General features: G+C 45.7%; 2 protein-coding genes across 2 annotated transcripts in view; one reads left to right on the forward strand and one right to left on the reverse strand.

Moving 5' to 3' along the window:
* Positions 1-1,175: 1,175 nt before the first annotated feature.
* On the reverse strand, positions 1,176-3,528 carry taf11 (TAF11 RNA polymerase II, TATA box binding protein (TBP)-associated factor). Its single transcript, XM_028992593.1, has 6 exons — positions 3,381-3,528; positions 2,466-2,645; positions 2,243-2,388; positions 2,083-2,170; positions 1,908-2,004; positions 1,176-1,533 (listed from the first exon to the last, which is right to left on the reverse strand). The coding sequence occupies exons 2-6, from the start codon at positions 2,619-2,621 to the stop codon at positions 1,403-1,405; spliced, it is 618 nt and encodes a 205-aa protein (XP_028848426.1). The 5' UTR covers positions 2,622-2,645; positions 3,381-3,528; the 3' UTR covers positions 1,176-1,402.
* The window catches only part of anks1aa (ankyrin repeat and sterile alpha motif domain containing 1Aa), a 73,009-nt gene continuing 63,371 nt past the window's right edge, over positions 3,471-13,108 (forward strand). Inside the window, exon 1 of the mRNA XM_028993419.1 lies at positions 3,471-4,191. Coding sequence (XP_028849252.1) covers positions 4,049-4,191 — 143 coding nt within the window. The 5' untranslated portion in view covers positions 3,471-4,048. The remainder of the gene's footprint in view (positions 4,192-13,108) is intronic.

Below are 13,108 nucleotides of genomic sequence, written 5' to 3' on the forward strand. Positions count from 1 at the left end.
CACTAGCTACTCTAGTTTATTAATATTTTTCTAGTGTTAGTGTCTAACTCTCTCGTTGATTTTTTTTGTTAGTCAGAGACAACCAGTGTCTAAAAGGTACAACAGCTTCCAGCCCTGGATATGTGGGGGAACCTACTTGGTTGCGGTGGTACTGAATTTTAAATATCCTTTTAATTGCATACTTCTTCCAAGATTTTTTTGCATGAATTGTGTGTGTGCATATCCCAAGTTTTCAAGGTTACAAACAGTGCTTAAAGAATCTACTCCAAGGGTCTGTACAGGGAACGGGATGTCTAATTCAGTTGTTGTGATGTGCATTTAAGTGGTTTACGTTTTCTTATTACAATGCACTATTCGAGGCCTGAAACTTGAAGTCCTCCTGGCTGTAGAAGATGGACGTCCAGTGAGCTTGCTCTCTCCCGAGTGTTGTGTTTCGGTCACCAATCTGCTAGATCAGGCCGGTCTGACCCCAGTCCTGTCTGCAGCCCTGCACATTGGGCTCCTCTCATCTGATCAAGCTCACAGTTCTCCAGATGAAGAGTCAAGGGCTGCAGGGCTCATTGCTTCCAGATTCCTGATTTTGTACTCTTACCACCTTGCACACTTCAGATGGTTCTGTGAACCACTGCAGTGTTAAATACACAATGAATTAAGAAAGAAATAAAAAAAAAAAAAAAAACGACTTTCTACCTTGATGTGGTGTCTCGGTCTGTCATTTCTTATTCACACGCTGCACATAACTCCAAACGCATGGTGTCGTCGTATAACAATTCAACCAAGTCCATACCAATATTTCTCTGGGCATATTCTGTAAAATAAATCCAGGTTCTTATTATGCTAATTATTCTGTATGCGGGTAAGGGGAACCTGTAAGGCAGACGAATGTGCTGCTTGTTTTTAAAGAAAACATTAGAAATACTTTAAATTAATGTAAATAACCGATTTTAGCATTTCGTTGTCTCCGCATTACTTAACCACAATGGCAATTGGTGGTTGAACAAGAAAGACCAGTTTTGTCTTAAGCGCACTGCCAATCACTTTACAGGTTTAAAAGGTGCTTCGGGGGTTGGAAGTTAATTCACAAAAGTTACTGGAAAGGATGCAGTGAATCTGTGATGCTGTATGAAATCTTCCAATGGACAATGTCCCCAAAGAAAATTAGATTTGGACGGAAATAAAAAAGGAAAGTTTAATAGAATACCATAACTTTACAATAAAGATGAAGATACTTAAATGAAGAAATATTCTCACAAAGAATAGATGCTGTAAAACTGTACACCCCCCCCCACAGTATTTAACATTTTATGTTGCGGTTGAGTGGGTAGTTTTTTTTTTTTTTTTTTTTTGAAGCACAGTTCCATTCCTCAGTTGTTGCAGTGGTTCCTTGTGGCCCAGTGCAACTTCAGTGGAACTGGGTGCGTTTGTACTTTGTGTTGGGAATCTGATCTCGGTTCTTCAGCCGTCTCACAGCCTCCCTCATATGTTTGGGCTGCAGAGGAGGCGTTTCCCCCCACTTCTCACACACGTCCAGAGCTGCAAGAACAACATTCTTTCATTTTTAGGATGTATTCCAGACCTTTTTTTTTTCCGTCAACACACTTGATTTACATAATCCACTCTGCTGCTAAATGCTGAAAACATTAACTGGCCAAGGATTATAAAATATATATCAACATGCAAGTAATTGTCATACATAATTTGTCATTTGGATTTATATGGATGGAAAATGTACATTTCCACTAAAATCTCCAAATGGAAGAAAGAAAGCAGAAGGTAGCTGCTAACCACAGTGTCACATTCACACAGCATCATTATGCAATGCAAAAATGTTCGTGGATGACAATGGAACCTGTGCCAAGGAACATCTAAGGCCATGATGAGTATTAAAATATATTTTTTTGACTCACCTTCCTCCACTATCTCCCCAGCGAAGACCTTTGAAATGCCAGACATGGCGATGACCACGTTCTGAGACACTGACGTTCCAGTGATTGACTGTATGAGCTGAAAGGAGAATTACGATGAAGACCTGAGCTGCTGCAAACCCTGGTCACATGAACTCACTATACTTTGGTGTCTTACTCTTTTGATAGCAGCTTTGGGAAAGGCGGAGCGTCGGTACATCTCGTAACGATTCAGCTGTTCTTCAGAGAAAGAAGATACCAAAACCCTGAAGAGGAGCAAAACATGAGCAATTCTGTCTTTTTTTTTTTTTTTTTAAACTGATGACATCTGTACTTACTGCATCTTCTGGATTTCATCTTCATCAACTTTTTGTTTTCTCTCTTTTTTCTTATCTGCCTCCAATTTCATTTTCTTGGCTTGTGCATTGAGACCAGAAGAACCTTCGTCTTCATCCTCTCCTGCTACAGACTCCTTAACCACACCCTTCAAGAGAATATTAAACTTAATACTACAGACTTCATGTCAATGTTCACAGTTTAAACTTTAACAGGCCAACTAACCTTGTCCTCGTCTTTCAGTGGCTCCTGCGAAGTGGAATCTGCAGGGGGCTTACTGGCAGCAGACGCTCTGTCCGGCACCTCACCCTGCTGAGGCTCTTCCTGGGTCGGTCCTGCTTCCGAGCCCGACTCCTTCTTAATACGGACCGGGTCAGCCATTTCCACACAGTGCTCTCTCAGCAGCTTTGTGCAAAAGAGTCCTTATGGTTATACTGCTATAACAACTTCATAAAGTGAGATACGACAGCTGAAATGCCCACCAAGTCGGTGTTGGAGGACACTTAGAGCTACTTAAAAAAAAAAAAAAAAAAAGATCTGGGCTCCTTGGCTAAGTGGATTCAATTGGTAGTGGTAGTTGAAGAGCTGCAGTAAAACTGAACAGAAGCCCCACATTCTGCACTTCTGGGCTCTTTACAGAAGTGCAGGGAAGAGCCACAGTCTGCTGTGAAGGCCCTCTTACACACGATTCACACGTATTTCTGCATTATAACAACCACTTCCGGCGCTCTGCTCATTTCTGAGTTTCCTTTCTCATTTTCTTCTTTTTTTGTGTAAATTTGCCACTTGTGGGACTAATAAAGGACCATCTTATCTCTTATCGGCCTCGCTGCTGTCGTCTTATTATAACGCCACACCAATGACAGATTGTGTCTTTCTTTTGTAAAGAGCTGGTTGTGAAATGACACGCTGCGGTCCAAATTTAGCTTCGTTTCCTAAAAACCACCAGTTCTGTTCTTTAACACATCAACAGGCTCCGGCAACTTTGAACCTGTCCTTCTGACACACACAGACACACAGACACACACACACATCACATGTCGGCGACGTGGTCAGTGTAAAAGGCGTCATCGAGGCAATTCGGAACGTAATAATGTAAAGATTAATAACAACAACAATCCGAAAGCACGCGCGGTTTACCGTGTGCTGGAATTGTTTCGGCCCCCGCGTCTCGCCGCTGCGGCACTTCCGCTTCCGGTTTGAATGAACTTTATTGAGGAACTTTATTGACGCGGTATGTCCACAAATTTAAACGCGTCTACTACAAACCAGTCGTAGCGAGAAACCAGTCCGCTGTCCTCCTTTTTATACGTGATGCTTTATTGTCGAACCATGTTTGTCTCATAAAATCCTCAATTGTTTTGTTTAAGTGCGAAAAATAGAGATCACCTATAAAAAACACGTCTCTTAAGGTAGAAATGCTTTTAGTTACTATGGATCAGTGTTGCGCTTATAACGCTGCAGTCTGTTGCGAGTTTCGTGTTTTCTTCGCGCTGCGAGGCGGCCGAGTTGCTCATCTCGTAACAATCTGTCGTATTTGATCCTCGTTTTTGCGTAATAAACCGGGCGACAAGCCACCGCGACGTCACGCCGAAATGTCTGGGTGTAGGAAGTGACGTGTCCCCCGCGGTCGGAGGAAGTTTGTCCCGGCGGCTCCGGAGGAAACTTTCCCCCCCGAAGCCGCAGCTGGAGTCGGCGCCGGTCCAGCTCGCCTCCGTCGGATCTGCTGCCCGCCCTTTATTCAGCGAGGATTCTAGCAGCGGACCCGGTTCCCGATCCCCCATCCCGCCCCCGCTGCTCGAGCCGAGATGGGGAAGGAGCAGGAGCTCCTGGAGGCGGCGCGCACCGGGAACATCGCCGCCGTGGAGAAGCTTTTGTCGGGGAAGCGCCAGTCGGCGGGGGTCGGTGGAGGATCTGCGGTAGGAGCGGGCGGCCTGTCCACTTTACTCAGGTAATTAACACGACAACAACCGCGACGTGCGTTCACGGCGAATCCTATAATCCCCACGGTCGCAATAAATATCATAATTACTACAGCAGAGTAAAAAAAAAATCACAATAACACTCACATTTTATCAGCAAATCTTCAACCTCAAGGTTTCTATGTAGGGTCCTGATCACGATCAATATGCGGTGCTGCAAGTACGTACTATTGTTATTATTATTAATATTATTATTTTTATTTGGTTGCTCTGCGCGCTCGACGCTGCTTTCTTTGTTCGATTACGGTGCAGCGGTGTGTGGGTTTTATTGTGGGTAACGACGTTCTGTCTCTTTTTTTGTGTTACCCGGGTAGCTGGTGAGGTGGGAGAACCCGCCGGGAAACGGGGTACGGTCCCGCCCCTTCACCGGGGCGCGGACCCCCGCGACCAGCAGAAAGTTCCAGATCTGCCGTGACCTCTGATGACCCGAGCAGGAGGCTGGCCTGATGTGGGGCCGCGGTGTTCCCCTTTTCTGTGTCACACTGTGACGAGCCGGTGCTGGGCAGCGTGGGGACGAACCGTCCCTCGTCTCGTCCTGCGGGCTGTTTGGACCTGGCCATGGTTGCAGTTTATTTACATTTACGGCATTTACCAGACGCCCTTATCCAGGGCAACTTCCAATCAGTAGTTACAGGGACAGTCCCCCCCCTGGACACACTCGGGGTTAAGTGTCTTGCTCAGGGACACGATGGTAGTAAGTGGGGTTTGAACCTGAGTCTTCTTGGTTCATAGTCGTGTGTGTTACCCGCTAGGTCACTACCATCATAACAACACGGCCACATGCATCTCCTACCCACAACCCCGCGTTTTTACAACACGCCCCCGGCGCTGGAAGGGGTCCGTTGCTGGTTCTGAGCGTGAGGAACCTGCTCCACCAGATCAGCTCTCCGCCTGGAGTCCGAGGCCCGGAGTTGATGCATTACGGCCGCGCCGTTCTTCAACTAATTACATTAAGGCCCCTAAAATCGAAAATCCAATTCCAGGTTGTCGTGCGTTCGTCTCCGCCTCCTCTTCCTCCTCTTCCTCTCGCGCTCCCTCAGTCCCCGCCGCGTCACGTGCGGAGATAATGACGAGACGGGCCGGTGTTCGGATATAAATCCCCGTCCGTTCTAATCCGCCAGGCCGGATATTGGCGTCTGCGTTTACCGCAGAGTGGCCCTGGGGACCGGCGCTATTGTCTGTGGCGTTTGATGTAGTGTGAGGCGGGGTAATGAAAATGTCGATACGGCTTCGGCGCGGCGGTGAATTGGCGCGTCCCCTTTTATTTATTCATTTGGTCCGTTTTTTTAATAATTTTTTTATTTGCGTATCGCACGTGAGCCGTTCGATCCAGCAAAGTGGATTAAATTAACTAAATCCATAAGGTCGAGTTGAGCGTTATTGCCCTGCTCCTCCAGTGGATCCAGCGGATCTGGAAGGAAGGAGGTAAACTCTGTGTGGATCTCCTGAGACGAGCGTATTCCCGCCCTTCAGCTTTGGTAAAAGAATGGAGTTCGTGTCGGGACTTGCTCTGTGCCGGAGGGACGGGGAGCGCGGCCTGGAATGTCTGTCGCAGTACGGCTGCCGTTCGGCTCGAGGCCGCACTCCAAATCAAAACAACACACTCGTTTTTAACCGTATTTTCCCGTAACCCTTGCTGGCCGCTAGCGGTTATTCGGCTTTTCTTTCTGATGTTGGTTAAACCAGGCTGACAGGAATAGCTGCACCGTACCGGTGCTTCCACATCCGGGGGGCGGGAGCCCAGGACGTCCACAGGAGGTCCCGGCCAGGGCTGTATTCTTTATTTTCATGACCATTTACGTTGGTAGATTCTCACTGAAGGCATCAAAACTATGAATGAACACATGTGGAGTTATGTACTTAACAAAAAAAGGTGAAATAAGTGAAAACATGTTTTATATTCTAGTTTCTTTGCTCTGATTACTGCTTTGCACACTCTTGGCATTCTCTCGATGAGCTTCAAGAGGTCGTCACCTGAAATGGTTTTCCAACAGCCTTGAAGGAGTTCCCAGAGGTGTTTAGCACTTTGCCTTCACTCTGCGGTCCAGCTCACCCCAAACCATCTGGATTGGGTTCAGGTCCGGTGACTGTGGAGGCCAGGTCTCCACTTTTTGTTAAGTACATAACTCCACATGTGTTCATTCATAGTTTTGATGCCTTCAGTGAGAATCTACCAACGTAAATGGTCATGAAAATAAAGAAAACACATTGAATGAGAAGGTGTGTCCAAACTTTTGGCCTGGACTGTATAGTGTATAAAGAGATACTCCAGAATACTGTATTGGTTTCCATCTGCAGACCTTTCCCCATATTAGATATCTTTAATATGTTTAGAGAGATGTGAGAGCCCAGCCTTCAGTTCAGTATCTCTGGTATAAAATGAAAAGAAATATTTTCTTTATTTATTTTCTCAAATTCTATGTTATTGGTAGGTGTTGCACTTTAGGTACTACCCAGTGCTACTCCAACAACCTATGATGTGAGTGGATGTGGTGCTTGTTTGTGAAAGATGGATGGTGGTGTTTTTTTTTCTCTCTCTCATGGTGCCACACAGGTCTAATGACAAAATTTGTGTCTGTGCAATAAATCGAAATGGCTGAGGACCACAATGTTTCCTTTAGTGACGTACTGGAATCAAATATTAACCAGGCTGAGCCAGGTTTGCATTGGATGCTTTGCTGTAGAGGTATTTTTCCTCCTCAGCAGCATTACTGTTGTATCTGAGATATGTTGCTCATAACTATCGTTCTGATTTTATCACCTGGCAACAGTGTTTTGTAGATAATCTTTACATATACTTATAACAAAAAAAAAAAATTATATATATATATATATATATATATATATATATATATATATATATATATATATATATATATATATATATATTGGTGTCATTGCCCTGTCTCAGACTGCCGTCATTTTATGCTGATATTTTATTACGTCTTTCCACTCTGAATCAATGTGAAGTGTTCAGCGTACAGCTTGTATAAGAGTGTAAATAATTACACCCTCGAAATAATTCCACACACAGAGGAGTGGAAGAACATTTGCACCAAAAATGAGCCTCAAATGTTTAAAAAAAATAGTTTTTTATGAAATTGAGGGCCACTACACGGTCCCGTGAAGCACTGCTATAGATAAGTAAAGATTTATAGTAGGGCAGAGTGGTGGTGACACGTGTCTGGTCTGTCACATCTTACGCAGAATTAAAAGGTCTTCACGTGCCAGGTCTTTCTCAGGGTTTTTGAGGTGCAGCGCCGTCTTCAGTGTGTCTTCAGTGTTGTCCTCGTGTTTGCCGGCGGTGGGGTCTTCATCCCACGGCCCCCCCGCCACTCCGGTTCACTCGCTGCGATTCGTGAACGAGGTCCATTACTGCGTTGCTTTCACTTTAAAGAGACTCTGCGTTCGCTCGCAGTTGTTCTTCCTCGGCAGACTCTTAATACGAAACTCCGCGTGGTCGGCGCATCGCCCTCTGGCCCGCTGAGATACCGAACCGCTTCCTCCTTTCTGTGGGCCGCGCACGCCTCGCCGCCCGGCCTCGGGTCCCACCGCCTTTCCTGTGCGGTTGCGGTTGCTTTCGGCCTGTCCGGAAACGCCCGGCTGGCTTTGTGGGGATTGTGGCGTCTCTGGCAGAATTGTGCTCCTTCGTACGGCATGCAGGAAGCCGTCTAACCAAAATGGAGCCGCTGCGTTGCTGGGAATGGCTTCAGGCGTGTCCTCAGAGTTCGGTTCATACGAGTCATTCGTGTCTAAGTTTCCCGGGCACTTTATTAGGTGCTAGTGGGGTTTTTTTTTTGGTGTCCCCCCCCCCCCCCCCCCCCCCCCCCTTTAAAACAGCCTGAAATCTTCTTGCACAATAGCATATTGGAACCACAAACCCCACTTGCCCGCGCCGTGTCCTCGAGCGAGACACCGAAGCCCGAGTTGCTCTGTCTGGTTACCGCGACGTAGTGAGTAGCTATTCCAGCCATTTTGGCCTATGGTCAGCTCCGGGGGTCATGCTCTTTCTCTTCATTTCTAGGTTCCGTTCATCCACAGTGGGCTTTGGTTCTTGGATCAGCTCATGAATGTTTCAGGAGGACATTATTCCCATAATCAAAATTATATTCTAATATGCTAATTCGACACCCCAGCGACACCCCAGGATGGTTCCGAGGATTTTCGAACTGAACTTAACTAGCAGGCGTCTGAGCTCTGTAATATTTCCACCTCGTGCACAGAATGGTACAGAATGCTGCTGAAATAAAAAGGAGGCGCCATCATGGTTTAAAGTGCATGTTGATTCTGGGGTGGTGCAGCATATATGAATAGGTAGGCAGACATATAATAGGTTTTAATATGCTTTTCTGTGAAATCTGTGTGCTGACGACTGCTTAGTTTTTTTTTTTTTTTTTTTTTTAGACATCTGGGATCTCATTTACAACCATTGCGTACGTGCTCAACTGAACCTAAAGGATGTGTACGCCTCTTCATACGCTTACGTTAGAATCTATAGGGAAAAACTTAACTACAAAATGTGCATATTTGTGCGAACTCTGACACATGCATGTGGACATTTTTTCGGGAGACATGTGAACGGTGGTGTAGAGTGTGAGCAAAAACGTGGTATTAGTGCAAATATAACAATTCCTTGTGCCAGTGAATAATACACCTTATATTTAATAGCATTTTTTTACATATTTATAATAGTGAATATATAAGTTACATATTTATAATAGTGAATATATAAGTAAAACATAATTTGAATTAAATATTAATCTACACTTTTAATCTGTGCAGCTGACATGTAAAAATACTGTATGAACTGTAATGCTCCGCCCATGTTACGCCATTTTCTGTGTCGTATCTCGTGACCCCAGAGGTGCTGTTTTGATGTATTTGGCGCATTTTAGATGATTTCCTCCGTCTTATTTCTGGTTGATCATTTCTGGTCCATGTGCTTGGTAAAAACGCGTCAGGTATAAATACACAGCTCAAAAACCAAGGGGAACACAAAAATGGGGCCGTAGTGGCCTAGCGGCTAGCATGACACTGAGCAGCCGGCACTCCAAATTAGGGGCAGTGGTGGCGTAGCGGTTAAGGAAGCGGCCCCGTAATCAGAAGGTTGCCGGTTCAAATCCCGATCCGCCAAGGTGCCACTGAGCAAACCACCATCCCCACACGCTGCTCCCCGGGTGCCTGTCATGGCTGCCCACTGCAAAAAAATAAATAAGACATGAATTAATGAAATATTCTTATTAAATACTTTACATGGCTCAACAAAATCACACAAAGATTATTGATAGAAATCAAATTTATCAACCCATAGAGGTCTGGTTTTGGTGTCACACTCAAAATTAAAGTGGAATAACGCACTGCAGGCTCATCTAACTTTCATGTAATGTCCTTAAAACAAGTCAAAATGAGGCTCAGTAGTGTGTGTGGCCTCCACGTGTCTGTATGACCTCCCTGCAATGCCTGATGAGGTGGTGGATGGACTCCTGAGGAATCTCCTCTCAGACCTGGGCTAAAGCATCGTCCAACTCCTGGACAGTCTGTGGTGCAACGTGACATTGGTTGATGGACCAAGACATGATATCCTAGTTGGATTTAGGTCTGAAGAACGGGCGGGCCAGTCAATAGCATCAGTGCCTTCATCTTGCAGGAACTGCGGACACACTCCATCCACATGAGGTCAGCCACATTGTTTTAGGAGGAACCCAGGGCCAACCACACCAGCATATGGTCTCACAAGGGGTCTGAGGGTCTCATCTTGGTACCTAATGGCAGTCGGGCTACCTCTGGCGAGCACATGGAGGGCTGTGCGGGAATGTGGTGTAACACCTGTTCGACTTTCCGGCTCTGTTCAGGTCAAGCTCTCGCGGTAAATAACTGGTCGGCAAACATGAACTTATGGGCTATAGTTACTTGTACATTTTTTTTTTTTTTGTGGTTGGTGCTGCATTAATCCCAAATCGCAGCTTGGTCGTGCGCCATGCGTCGTACGGTGTACGTGATGTATGTACACCGATTCACCCCTCCCTGTTTGAGATTTGTCACCCGTCGCGTGGTTGGTCCTCACTGCGCATGTGCGACCGCTGAACTGTTCAAGTCCAAGTAGCAGAACATGGAAGCTCGGCTCGTTCCGCTGTGACGTGTTCTCGCCTGCTTATCATGAGTGGAACAGCAGGGAGAAACGTTATTTATAGTGCTAAAATCGAATAAAATTTTGGCCATGTGTGTTCGGATGTGTTCATATCGGTCGTGTCGTGTGAGCAGTCAGGTTACATAGGACTGGACCGTGTATGCACATAAATCATGAGGGGTTTTTTTTTTTTTTTCGTTTTTTTTGCATGCATTTTATTACTGCGGTTTGAGCCGCGTGTTCACCCCACGGCATGAAACGACCAGGAAAAATCCCACAGGGTATGCACACCTTCCGTCTCGTAGCGCTCGTAGCTGGGCTTGTCGGGTCGGGCCGGGTCCCACTATTGTGACGACCAAACATATTTTTTCGACTTTCCACTTCAGCCGCAAGAACATCTATGTCAGTTTCAGAAACATTTCTACGTGCAAGTCTTCGTGTGAAAAATCCCAGGTAGGGTGCCGTATGTAGAGCGTACATTGTGTGCGCATGTTTTCATAAATCTGACATTTTCTTCGCCTACATCATTTTCGTCTTTTGATCGTACATCCATTTTTAGTATGAGTTCTAAGCAAGGTTTTATAAATGAGACCCCTGATCTGTTGCTTTTTCTCCATCTGGTTTTGTTTCTTGGCCAGAGACTGACTTTTTTTTTTTTTGTTTTTTTGGTCCAATACGTTGAACACATGAAAAACAGCGGCTCTATCCTGCCTCGGTGAAGACACTGCAAACATGCTGCTAAATAATAAGAACTAAAGATGCATCCTGGGTCCTAGCCCTCTTTCATATTTGGTTGAGTCTTAATTTGCGGAAGACTGGGCTCATTTCTCACGCATGTTCAAGCTAAAATGTGACCTTGTCGTGGTGTAATTCTGGCTGTAGACCAGGCCAAAGACGAAAGAAGAAATCAGTCTGGAGCTCAGAAAGAAGATAGTAGAGGCTCAGGGAAAGGTGTCATCAAGCCATTCACAGTGTCTACAACTGCTGACCGTGGCAGTGTTCTGTACGATTGCTGTACGAATGTTCTGTGGATGTCTTGTTTCAAGCCGACGTAACAGTAAAATATCGTAATGAAACTTAGTGGACATTGTTATTTATAGAGTATTTGTTTCCAGTATAATAAACGCTGTTAGTTGTCAATTTCGTGAGGGGGACACATAACTTTGGCCTCAACTGTAAATCCTAGTTTTGTAACATAACAGCAAGCAAGTTAATTGTGTAGTAATCTTATTGTGTGCTTGTGTGTTATTATGTGATAAATGCTGTAAATATAATAAACATTTCAATATACCGTTAAAGTCCTGATGTAATGCCATCGCCAACACCAAATTAAACCATTTTATAATTTGATTTACCCCTTCTAGTGTCATGTTGCCAGTTACGGTTATTGGCACGTGTCTAATGGAAGCCTTCCTATCCCTTTAAGCTTGTTAAACGGATCTGACGGTAATCTGGGAGAGCGTATTGGCAGGTACACTTGTGATGCAACGTGGAAGTGATGCCACTTTCCCGCCGAGCCGCGGCTCGCCAGCGAGCCATCTGCTCAGCGCGCGCTTAATTAAACCCGAGCCGCCCTGGCAGGGCACCACTGGGCAGCGGGCACAGTGCCGCGGGGCCCGGCCACGAGCTCTCTGTCTGAGGGCAAACATTGCGGTATGTTTGTGATGTTATCGGGGCTTCACAGATAGGGGCAGTGGTGGCCTAGCAGTCAAGGAAGCGGCCCCGTAATCAGAAGGTTGCCGGTTCGAATCCCGGTCCGCCCAGGTGCCACTGAGGTGCCACTGAGCAAAGCACCGTCCCCACACACTGCTCCCCGGGCGCCTGTCATGGCTGCCCACTGCTCACTCAGGGTGATGGTTAAATGCAGAGGACAAATTTCACTGTGTGCACCGTGTGCTGTGCTGCCGTGTATCACATGTGACAATCACTTCACTTTTTTTTTATTTCTGTTGACTTAAGCCTACAGAAGAGGGACAGTCATCTTTTGGTCAGAACTATTCGGAAAATGATCCTGGGAATGTGGTGGGAATTGGCTCGTGGCTTCTGTAGAAAGGCCAAATACAGTTCATCAGGGTCGTCCGTGTGTGTTTCTCTTTGTGAGGGTCGCTGTGTTTTTCTTGGAATTCCCTCTCTGTACAGAGCTGGCTGAAGATACCTCTTACAATCCCAGATTTGAAAAGTAATGTAATTGTCAGAAAATCACTATAATTTGTAAGACATGACCTCAGATATTTTTTTTTTTTTTTTTTTTTTTTTTTTTTTAAAGAGGAAGATATTTAATCATTTGAAGCCCTGATTTATCAAATAAACCTGCTCAGCACCCCACATTCATCCACACACCCTCGGAAGACGAGTCCTCACACCAGGTCGTCTGCTGTGTGTGGCCGGACATTTGGTGCCATGGCAGCCTGGGAAATTCTGGTCGCTCTTCAAACACGACTGAAGACTCTTCCTTTCAGTCAAGATTGCTGTTCTTCCTCTGATCCAGACAGACAGAGAGTACAGGACCCGACCATAATGACCACTTTCAGACGTCTTTTAATAAGGTTGGAGGAGGATTGTTGGGGAAAATATACGATGTATTTTTTGGTGGGAAGTGGGACAGAAGGGACATTTTGGGTGACCACACATTTCGGGGCGAGAATCTCATTCAGACCCCCAGCTTCGTCGTGCTGATACCCCCTCGGGGAAATTAAGGATTAGCTTTGCCTTTCACGGTGGAATTTTTTTAATCTGTTCCCATGCTCTATTCCGCTCTG

Source organism: Denticeps clupeoides, chromosome 10 (genome assembly GCF_900700375.1).
Source record: "Denticeps clupeoides chromosome 10, fDenClu1.1, whole genome shotgun sequence".
NCBI classification, from domain to species: Eukaryota; Metazoa; Chordata; class Actinopteri; order Clupeiformes; family Denticipitidae; genus Denticeps; species Denticeps clupeoides.